Below are 12,176 nucleotides of genomic sequence, written 5' to 3'. Positions count from 1 at the left end.
AGATATAACTTGAATTTGAACATATATTTTTGAATAATTTTTCCAATCTCGAGTTCATAAGTAATAACGGTTTCAGTAAAGTGTAATTTTCGACGAAAAATTCAAAACTTTTTATCTCAAAATTTGATAGCCCTACACAAAAACTGTCTTCAGCAAACTTATTCATTCCCGTTTCCCGGGAAATTATTTTCTGTTTCCCGGGATTCCCGTTTTTCCCGGAAAGCTTTATTTCAATAAAGAGTTCACTATCTATAATCAAATAAAAATCACTCACTATATCGCGAATTTTTTTTTTGTTTAAAGATTGTTTTTCGTAATTGAAAAATGCATATCTTATTGACGAATATATGCAATGCGATATGAAGGAACTTTCGGGGAATCGTTTTCATGATATGAGTAGGATTATAAAGTTTTCGTGGTTTCCATTTGGTTAGTTTTTATTCTTATGTTCGAAAAGGCTTAAATAAATGTTGGCAAATATTATTTGAACTTCATACGATTGATCAGGAATGACTTCCACATAACATTAGCTTTATTTTTATAAACTAAAGGCTTCAAACCTAGCATAAAGTGAAGACAACATATTTTTTAAACAAATAAGGGTACAAATGTAGTAGTCTAAAATATAATGTACAGTTGTGTTCAAAATAATAGAAGTAAAAATAGATTTTTATACAAAATGCTCAACTTTGGCATGCTGTAACTTTGTTTGCAATCGGCATAAAATTTTGCACAGTAAACCACAATTCATTTTCGCGAAGAACTATTTATTGTCACTGTTTCATTATCGAATTTTATCCAAATTTATTACAAAACTGTTGAAATCACTCTGAATGCGCATAACATAGGGAAGAAATAGCGTTTACATTTTGAAGGGGAGCTGAAAGAAGTTTTGAAAACGGGACTGACAAAATTGGGTCATTTATGTACACTTAATTTCGTTATCATAAAATTTACACTACCGATTAAAAAGTTAAGCACCAGGAAAAATTGTTCAAAATAATAGTAATTTTAATAATTTGAGTTTTTTAATTTTTCTTTATTCATCATTTCAATCATTTTCACCCAACCTATAAATGCATAAACAAGTCATTTTTTTTTACAAAATTGTTGCTGAATAAAAATTTACAATAGTAAAACTACTATTATTTTGAGTGATTTAACCTGATGCTTAACTTTTTAACCGGTAGTGTAAAAATTTACGAATTTTGTTATAATGAAATTGAGTATATTTTTTGATCTCTGCCAATATGCCGATTGCTCATAGGGAAACAAAGTTACAGAATGCCAAGGTTGAGCATTTTGTATGAAAATCGGCTTGCACTACTATTTTTCTGAACACAACTGTACATACAACAAATAATAATTAAAAAATTCCATCAAATAAGCTTCATTTTTGCGTTTTGAGAATTTCCCGGGATCCCGGGAATTCCCGGGAAATGAAAATTTTATTTCCCGTTTCCCGGGAAGTCAGATCCCGGGAAAATTAGAAACTCTAGAAGATACCATGAAGCTATTCCTTCAATATGTTTAGTTATGTCAATTAGTTATGTGTTACTGCTTTCCAACTTGTGATTGGAAAAATCACTCAAAAATATATGTTAAAATTCAATTTATGCCTGATATTCTGTGAAAATTTCATTCAAATCGGTCCATAAATAACCGAGGTATAGTTTATCAAAGTTGGTCATTTTGTATGGAAAATCGAAAAAGTTGCAAATGTTTTGTCCAATACTGTACATGATTCTACTTTTAAATTTAAAAAACAATCATAATGTTTCTCGGATTGAACACAAAAAACATTGAAGGAAATCCCACGTTTATACTTACATTGACTAACAAGCTTTGAAAAAAAACTTACAGTTACAGTGCAGAACACTGTTTTGTCTCACGCCCATTGATGCATTTTAAACTGAACGCGAGCCAAAAGTGAACTGACCGCGTTCTAATTTTGCACGGGAACCTACCAAGCATTGGACGCGCGTGCCAGATTCTGCACCTGCTCGCAAACAAAACGGAAACTTATAGGAGTCAGAAGGGAATTCCACCAAGAATTGTACTAATGAATTTCCTAAAAAATGTTGGTCTTTGTAACCTGAAGAACTCAATCTGGAGTTTTCCAAAGATAACTACAGAAATCACTTTAGAGAACATCATGAAATTCTCCAACGGGTTTTAAGGAAATCATCACTAGGAATTTCACCAAACAACATTGGAATTTTTTTCAAGAACGTCACAAATTCTCCAGGATTTTATCCAGTGGTTCTTCCTTTGAATCTTGGAGAACTCCCAAAATTCTCATTTGAAACATTTTCTAAAATTTTTCCTACAACTTCTGCAACCATCAAGGGATTTTTTGGATTTCTTTAAAAAAATAGCAATTACTCCAGAGATTTCTCCTAAGATTTCTTCAAAAAATACTCCAGTAAATTTTTGAATTTATTCAAGGTCTTCCAATTTTTTTTTTTCAAAATTGTCTCCAGAAAAACGTGAAGTTTTTTTTTAAGAGACATTCGAAAAATAACGTGAGTTATTTCTAGAGAGAATTCTCCTCCGATGAAATTTGTATATGTAATTTGGAGTTTGGATGAACTCCTGAACTATTGAGGAGAGTATTAAAAGATTTGCTAGATAAATGGCTGAGATAATTGGAGCAATAAATCAATCGAATATCTGGATAATATCCATCAGGAGTTTCTAAAGGAATTCCACGAAAAACATTGGAAAAAAGGAATTTGTGTGTTGGGCATTTTTTTAAATTATCGGACAGGTTTGGGCCGGAGGTTCTCCGATTTGCATGAAATTTTTACCAGAGGTAGAGCTAGTGGATACATGATAAAAGTGAAATTCAAAAAAATTATAGTGGCCTATTTTCCCGGAAAACTCTAGATGAATTTTCACGATTTCTCTATATACCTCAAACTTTGTAAATTCATATCTCCTGAACTATGCATCGTAGAACAAAAGTTTTTTAGTGAAATCGAAAGGAAATTTTCAGCAATCTATTAAAAATATAAAAAGAAAAACATTTATTGGAAAATTTTTCACCATGGAGAAAATTGTCGGAAAAATAGCGAAAAAACTATCGTCTGTATCATGAAAAATTGTAAAAAAAATATTTTTTGTTTCATCAATCCATACTCTAACTTTCGTCCATAGACGCCAAAGTGGTATCTTTTACCGTTTGGGCGACAGAACTGAAAAACCGATGACCACCCGCACGCTTCCCATAGGAAAATGTGTTCTATTGTGGGCCTCATAACCGTGCGCTAACAGCGGCAGTAATTTACACGCATTGTAAGTGTGACACAGTAAACCATCCTTTCCTTTCCAGTCAGAAGAAGCTTTTCGTCAATCGGACCACTCTCCATTGGTCAGTTGGGTGTTTTGTGTGCCCTTCATCAGCAACGTTATTTAGTATTAAAGCTAACAGCCTCTATGAAAGCCGCACGGGAAGTTCTTGTTACAATCAATCATTATGGTAGCATTTGAAGGATCAACTATATGCTTGGCAACTATATGATACTGAGGGTCAAGCATGGGAAACACCTACTCAGTTATTGTGTTTCCCTCACTCGCTTCCACGCACAGTCGGGAGCGAAAAAGCCGTTTTCTTACCAAGCCGAACGTTTCAATTTCCAGTGCCCATTCTTTTTCTTCAGCGAGCACTAAGCGAAACAAAAAACGGCATCTAATCAGTCGAATGCAATACCAAAATTCGGACAAAGGACAAACATTTGAAAAGGGCCCAAGAGGTCATGAGCTTTTTTCAGAAACGTTGCTGTTGAGCCCTTTTTAGCCCGCCCACGCAAACTTACCCCACTATCAGAAAATTGGTGTTAGCTCTTCCTGATAGTGGTATTGGTGAGCGTGATCGAGTTGAATTGGGTTCAACAGCGGCTTGCAAAGCCAATGTTTACCAATGTCGATGTGCCCTTTTGAAATGTTTGTCCAGGAATGATTGTTTACATTCTGATTCCGTTCGAATGGCATTCGGGTTTGAGTGCTAATGAGCGTTCACTGACTGGCAGTCCACACCACGGAATGATTCAGTGAGTAGGAATCCTCTCAGTCAGTTCAATGCATTCGGCGAATGGATGCTAAGTGCATTAACTCGTGCCTCGCAGATACAAGTGTATTGGTATTCGCTTCTCTTCGCATTCCTTCCTATTGTCGCTTTTACACAATCAATCGGTTTCGGCGGTTTCGACGCTTTCATGCTACCGTAAGGACGCCATTCACCGCTCATGCTCCATTCACCGCTCATTGAATTATTTTGAAAAATCTGAACAAGTTTTCGCAATAAAAGTCATCAGCATGTATTAGTATACCAGAATGGGTTGTATCAGAATAAAATTCATATGATTTAATATTATTTACTATTTATAAAAAATAATTTTAGGCTGTTTAAGGCGGTAAACATGAGTTGAGAAATGATTTTATTACGGCAGATCGAAAAATGCTTCTAAGCTGCCACGCTTTAATATGTTCTTGTACTAAAGTACAAAGATAACAACCAGCTAATGAAAGTAAATTAATTCCAACTAGTTGTGTATTGTGTCATACTTAGGATGAGCGGTGAATGGCGCCCTACACATGTATCACTGGCATACATTTTATTCGGTACCATTATACGTTGTTCACATTTCAACTTCTTTCCTACAAAAACAAATGTTTTAACTTGCGTCTAGCGCAAAAAGTTGCGAAAAATATCGAAAAACCGATTTTCGACAGAATTTAATGTGTTGAAATGCTGTTAAATGAGCGGTGAATGGCGTCCTTACGGTACACTCCGCCTAGGACGGTTCAGCTATCACTGAATGTTCGATAGCAGCAGATTGTTTGCTATTTTTCATCGGTGGCGTTCGAGTGAGTGAGTGAATTTTCCCATGCTTGCTGAGGGTCAGTTCCTATTACCGTAAAACGGGGTAACTTTGATAATGCGGGTAACTTTGATAGTGCGAGACCCACAACATATTAAACGAAATAACGAAGTTTCTGTTAATCAGTTAAGCAAAACGAATGCAAAAGTAAAGAGTATTAGTATGACACTTCACGTCAAACCTATTTTCATTGGAATCAAGTGCATTTGAGGCTTTTTATACGAATATTAAAAATTGACACAATTTTAGCATTTTCGAAACGCTTACAAACAATCTGTTCTACGATCACTATTTGATGTAGTTTTGAATAGTTGGCCACTTATCTTTGACAGCCTAGTTATCATAGAACTTGAATACGGTCTCAAATCTCTTAGCGAATAGCATTTTCACAAACTGGGACCATTTTTGTAATCTAAGTCAGAAATTTCCATATAACGTTAAACGCCTAGAGGTATGCAATGCCCTACAAATGTTCGTTATTCATTCAATTTTGTTCGATTCATACTCCATTATCAAAGTTACCCCAAAACAGAAAACCAACTTTCGATTATATGAAAAATTATATATCCATTCATAATAAATCTTTTGGAAATCTATCGACTGCAATCGATAGCTAGGATGCCAGTACTTGTTTTAAAAATATAAATTATTATTCTTTGAAACAGCATGCATAAATATTCAAGTTTTCTTCGAAAAAACTATCAAAGTTACCCCGTTTTACGGTACCTATATTATTAAATGTTAGGATCGTTTTCAATTAAAGACCGCTGGTCTCAATAGTATAGGTTACGAATAAAAGACATACAAAACACTCAACATACCAAAGGAGAGTGGTCCGATTGACGAAAAGCTTCTTCTAACTGGAAAGGAAAGGATGGTTTACTGCGTTACACTTACAATACGTGTAAATTACTGCCGCCGGTAGCGCACGGTTACGAGGCCCACAATAGAACACATTTTTCTATGGGAAGCGTGCGGGTGGTCATCGGTTTTTCAGTTCTGTCGCCTAAACGGTAAAAGATACCACTTTGGCGTCTATGGACGAAAGTTAGAGTATGGATTGATGAAACAAAAAATATTTTTTTTACAATTTTTCATGATACAGACGATAGTTTTTTCGCTATTTTTCCGACAATTTTTCCCATGGTGAAAAATTTTCCAATAAATGTTTTTCTTTTTATATTTTTAATAGATTGCTGAGAAAATTTCCTTTCGATTTCACTAAAAAACTTTTGTTCTACGATGCATAGTTCAGGAGATATGAATTTTCAAAGTTTGAGGTATATAGAGAAATCGTGAAAATTCATCTAGAATTTTCCGGGAAAATAGGCCACTATAATTTTTTTGAATTTCACTTTTGGTCATGTATCCACGAGCTCTACCTCTGGTGAAAATTTCATGCAAATCGGAGAACCTTCGGCCCAAATTGTCCGATAATTAAAAAAAATCCCCTGTTGCGAACATTACAACCAACGCAAATATTTTTACTCGGGTACCGCAGGCACCCGACGCCGAACTGGTCGTCGCAGCCACGTGAGCAGCAATCGTAGCAAGCGGGAAAATTCAAATAAAATTATCAGAAGTCAAAAAATTGTCCAGAAGAAGAAAGCATTTTGCGAATTGTATTTTTTTTTTAAGGCACTCCGTGCTCGTGGCCACTACTGTGCCGGAATCAGTTTATCTGTATCTTCCTTATACAGTTCTATTTTTAACTAATCTATATTTACATCAGCTTTCACTCTCTTCTGCTCTTTTGCTCTCACACCGAGCAGGTAGGAGAGTGCTCTGCTGTTGGTCCAATCGATTTCCATAAGCCATAGTCCATTGCTCTTGCGTTGGTTCGTTTTGCCGTGTTCCTGAGTCGTTTGAGGCTAGCTGGCTGCGAAGTGGGTCAGTTTGTCTCAGTCACCATCTGATACTGACGGAGGATGGATGTGTTCCCCTAAGCACGGTCATCCGTGCGGCGTCTTCTGGTGGCTGGACGGGTTATTTTTTGGAGGGGCTGGGAATTGAATCCATGACCTTCCGCTTATGAAGCGAAAGCGTAACCTCAAGGCTACGGACCCCCCTATATTTTGCGAATTGTAAAGCTTTATACAATATTTTAATAAAATTAGTTCTAGTCAGTATAAATGCATTTTAGGTATACTTCCGCCAAGTTAAGTGGCTAAATGGAAAGTGTTTCACTTGAGTCACGTGTTTGAAGTGCTGCATATCGTGGAACCTGTCTGGTGCCAAAAGTGGAGCTCTTCTCCCCCAATAAGCAGTTATTGTGATTCCGTGTCCGTTAACAGGTGACGTTAATGATCGGAAGAATATAGCTGGTTTTTTTTTCGAGAAACTCCTGTATGTAACTGTATGATGGTTTCTTCGAAAAATCCCTCAAGGAATTTTCAATTTCTAAGGGTAAAGGTGGATAAATTTTTGAAGGAATTCCCATGAACAAGCGGAGCGATTCTTGCAGAATTTCTTGGGAAATCCCTATTTTTTTTTCAAAAACTCTAGAATACTGTTTTTAGAATCCTTATCTCGAAAGACATTTTTTAAAAATCATTTAAAAATCTCCTAGAGTAACAACAGGAGAATTCGGTTAAATGATTAGTGGAAAATTTTCTGAGGAAATCATAACATAGTCTTCGAAAAAAAAATTAAAGTAATGCATAAGAAAATAATAATAGCTTTGGAATCGCTGGAAGAATTTCTGAGAGAATTGGGAGGAGAAAATTGTCTGGAAAGATTCCTTTAAGAATTCCTAAAAGCAATAAGTAATAAAGAATGAAGTCTCTAAAGGTTTCTCTAGAGCCTGAAGAATTTAGCATCAAGATTCACTGCTAGTAGAATAAGGAAAAAGTTACCTTAGAGACCTTTTATCCAAAATAGAGACTTTTTCGAAACTTGCGTCTTTAGAAAGAGACCTGATACCAGCCCTGACTAAGCAGGTCGAAGATTTATTATCATTACAATATTATTCGACATTAATGAAATTCGTATTGACACAGCTGTTTGGTGATAAAATCTGCGTGGTTTTTAAGGTGAAACAGTTTTGAATCAAACTTCTGAAATTACACTAAAACTTCAAAGGCACTTATCCGGCGAAGGAAGCGTCTAACAACAGTACACTTCTTATTTTGGCTTTGTGCACTAACAGAAAGCTTAAAATAAAAAGATTAGGAACGTTTGCCTACTATTTCTCGAGCTTAGTGCCTTTGAAAACGTGAGTAGGGGCACAAGTCAGCCATCTTTGGATTTCGAGATGTTTTACCTTAAATTTATTAAATTATGGGTGATTCGGTAGCTTAGTTGGTAAAGCACTCGTCTAGCATACATGGGCCCTGGGCTCTTAGATGAGCACGTAGATTTCTTTTTTTTTCATACTTTCACCCATAATTTATCATCCACGCGTAGTCAGTTAATTAATTAAAATTCGTTTAGTGATTTTGAACATAAGCTGAGAAAAGCAAGCAATTGCCATTTTTCATTGCTAGTGATATTTCTTTGCTATTTCGGGTAGTTAAACGACAAAATGTTGAAATCATAAAACCATACAAACTAGAGTAAATCTACTCACCCTGGTATTTGAATGCAACGCTCCACTCGGTACCGCATCTCCTGAGAAAACTCCGCCCACAGTTGGGCCACCGCCCGTTTCCCACCGTAATAGGAATTACAAACTGCCATCAACGTCCCCAGCCGATGTACAAGCGAATCCGGATGGGCAGATTTTATCTTCAGCGGATCAAACTCCACCTGCCCAGGGATCTGGTACTCGTGAAGGGCATCCTTCTGCGCATCGGGGAACAAATAGTACAGCATGTCTTTCAGCAGATCATCGTTTAATGGGCCTTCTAGTTTGATATGATCTTGTTTTGTTCCGGCGGATGCCATTCCCGGAAGTACGGAAGCCAACGTTGGAATCTTGGACTCGGTCAACCGTTCCAGAGCTTTGGTGCCTTCCAAGTTCTGCGTAGCTCCGAAGGCAAGCTCCGGGAAGTATTCCGTGATGGCTCGGCGCGATTCCGAAATTTGCAAGAACTCCTGAATGCAGTCGGACATGAAGCAAACCGGAGTGTCTTCGTAGCGAGCCCTCAGGCTCCAGGCCGGAGCCGTTAGCGGATCAAAGTCCGAATAAGTTTGAGAGTCAATTACGACATTGTCGGCAACGTGTGGCCAGGTGCAGTGTAGAACCAACTCCGAAACCGGATCGATAGCCAATCCGAAAGGGAGGAAAATGTTCTTATCATCCACGTGTTCTTCACCGCCGTTGTTGGAGAAAGGAACTTTCTTGGGCACCACATAAGAAGCACTCAAAAACTTAGACAATGAGTATGAAAACCGAACGGAAACCGCGACCGGATCCATATAGGGAACTCCGACCTTTCCCTTGAAAACGTCGAGCAATCCCGAAAGATACTTGCAAGTCGGCGGCGTAACATTCAAGTGCACGATGTCGAACGAAAGTCGCGTCGACCCGGATTCACAAACCCCCAGAAACACGTTCTGGACCTTGTCCAACACCTGGACAAACACCGGAACATCACAGCTACTTTCCGACACCGCAATGTGGATCGAACTCATAAGGATCCGAATCTGGCTCTCGTTGGTGATGGACTTCTTCACCGGGACCACCACGACAAATTCCCTCAATCCGTACCACTGGGCCAACGGGTGCAACTTTCCATCTCCCATTTGATCCACGATGCAGTAATCGTTGCCATTGGCCATCAAATCGACAAACGCTTGGCAATCGACGGAATCCTCTTCCTTAACAGCCGTGTCCTCCTCAGGGACATCGGCCTTGACCCAAACGACATCCAGCTCAACGTCGGCAAATTTTATCTTCTCCTTTGCTATGGTCCACTCGCAAAGCGACAGCTGATTCCGCCCCAGTGGTTCCTGGCTTCCCAACGCTCCTCCGTAGGAGAGTTTCCACTCGTGGAAGATTTCCTCCAGCCGGGCGTTGAAAATCTCCCACTCCGAAGCGGTGGTGAAATCCTGCTGGAAGAACTCGTTGTCGTCCAACTCTTCGTTCATCATTTTAGCTTGCCGAGAAGCACTTCAAGGACGAGAAAACGCGAATAAAACCGGATATTATTTCGAACGCGAACAGAATTAGAACGATCGGAACCGTCGAAACTCGTGACTGTTGTTGTTTAGAATATGCGGATGGAAACAGATGACGATGGTTTCTTATCAGTGCGTAAAACGAATGACTGTGCGAAAACAAACGACGCATTAGTATGCGTGTGGCGAGGTTCTGAAAATTACACCGTCAGTTGACCTGATTCAGTTGAGGTGATTAAATATTAATGGTTCTCGCCCGATTTCGAGAAATAGCACAATACGGTCCTAAAATGTTTAATAAAATCTTGTTTTCATGATTACACGAAAGAGCATGTTACCGCAACTACTTTAGCATTTTTTTCCCGCTCAAATAACGGCTATATGGCTATACCATATTTTAACTTTAATTTAAAAATTGGATTCATATATGAACCTAGACACTTGAGATCATGTTTGACGTTCGCTAAGTCGACAAAAACACCACAGGGGTTTTAGTTTTAACACTGCACTGAAACAAGCGTTGTAGTAATGAGAACCATGAACGTGTTTTTAAATTTACTATTCCAACCACGATTGAGCTATAATGAACACTTTTTATTTGCGTTTTGTTCCCTCTCAATCCAACCGCGTCGATAGCCGAGCGGCTAGCGTTCGCGCTTGACAATCGCCAGATCCTCGGTTCAATTCTGGTCTGCTGCAAGTTTTTAACCATGACATAGTAATTTTTACTATACAAATGGTGGCATGGTAAAATTGAATGCACAAAATATTCTAAATAAATGCGAATTTAGTCTGCACAAATCAAGTGGTGTTGTGTATTTAATTTAACCCTCTTATATAGTATTTTCAACCGCAACGCCACAGACAAACAGACGTCACACTTTCATCATTGTCCATCGACCACCTTTTTAACGGTCGATTCAAAAATATGGTAGGTGGCCAATTCGCCACCCGCAGCGCTCGCATCGTTTTTGTTCGCGTTTGACGTTTGCACACTACCGCCATCTGTTGGCCCGTCGGCCAAATACAATAATTTTAGCATTGGGCGCACATGTCCTCGTGACTATGATTTTGATCGAGATTTGTTCTAAGTGTTACGTCTGTTTGTCTGTGACAACGCTGTTCTCAGTGTGGGGTTGTTCCTTTATGACATTTTGGAAGGGACACGGAACACAAAATATACCCAAAATTTGAGTTCAAACCAAGGGGTGTGACAAAATATAAAAAAAAAACGTATAAACAACGTTGTACTTAAATCATCTTCAATCATTTAAAAATTCAGTAAACATGTGTTTCTGGCCTAAACTTAAGCGTTTGGTACAAAAATTGGGACAGGGCTTTAGGACCCTATTGCCGGCGCGATAAAAGTTTGAAACAGTTTGTCTCCGAAGTTGGATTCTTCTGAAAATCTATGCGAGTTAGGTATCTTCGGCAGTGGTGCTCTGGATTCGCGTCCGGATGGGCTCTAACACTCCCTACTTCCGAAGTAGAGTATCTCGCATAGATTACGAGAAAAATCAAACTTCAGTGAATTTCAGTTTCTAATGATTGACCTAATTTATAATATATATCTAGCGCCAATAGGGTCCTAAAGGCCTGTCCCAATTTTAGTGCCAAACGCTTAAGTTTGGGCTAAAAACACATATTTACTCAATTTTTTAATGTTTTTCTTTTGTTCAAGTCCAAAAAACATTTTTTTTTATATTTTGTCACACTACTTGGCTTAAACTCAAATTTTGGGTGTATTTTGCTTTCCGTGTCCGTTCCAAAATGTCAGATAGGAACAACCCCAGTGTTAAACTAAAAGTCCTGTGGTGTTTTTGTCGATTAAGCGAACGTCAAACATGATCAAAACTGTCGAGGTTCATTTATCGACCCAATTTTTAAATTAAAGTTTTAATACGATGTAGCCGTTATTTGAGAGGGAAAAATTGCTAAAATAGTTGCAGTAACATGCTCTTTCGTGTCATTAAATAAAAACAAGATTTCATTAAACATTTTAGGACCCAATTATCGCATTGCTAGATCTGAGAAAATTCGAAATGAATATTGCCCGGATAAAATTGACAATATGAAAATATGGTTTGTCTTACATTCAAAACAGTAGAACACGTTTTAAGTTAGGGTTAACGTATTACAAACAGTTGCTTTCATGTTAAACAATATTGGAGATTTTGCCCTCCAATAGACTCACACCTAAAAAAATTAGGTTTCGCCCAAGACCGACGAAGA

At 37.9% G+C, this 12,176-nt stretch overlaps 1 protein-coding gene across 2 annotated transcripts in view; it reads right to left on the bottom strand.

Annotated features, from left to right (window-relative positions):
* LOC5573090 (rab3 GTPase-activating protein catalytic subunit) overlaps positions 1-10,090 on the bottom strand; it is a 261,913-nt gene extending 251,823 nt beyond the window's left edge. Inside the window, exon 1 of one of the 2 annotated variants that reach the window (XM_021846127.1) lies at positions 8,452-10,090. In XM_021846127.1, coding sequence (XP_021701819.1) covers positions 8,452-9,917 — 1,466 coding nt within the window. In that variant the 5' untranslated portion in view covers positions 9,918-10,090. Of the gene's footprint in view, positions 1-8,447 lie in introns of those variants that run through there. The other variant, XM_001654352.2, reaches the window with a different exon arrangement.
* Between the last annotated feature and the right edge of the window lie 2,086 nt (positions 10,091-12,176).

The sequence above is a fragment of the Aedes aegypti genome, chromosome 2 (assembly GCF_002204515.2).
Source record: "Aedes aegypti strain LVP_AGWG chromosome 2, AaegL5.0 Primary Assembly, whole genome shotgun sequence".
Taxonomy (NCBI): Eukaryota; Metazoa; Arthropoda; class Insecta; order Diptera; family Culicidae; genus Aedes; species Aedes aegypti.
This window is presented reverse-complemented; position numbering and strand designations above follow the sequence as displayed.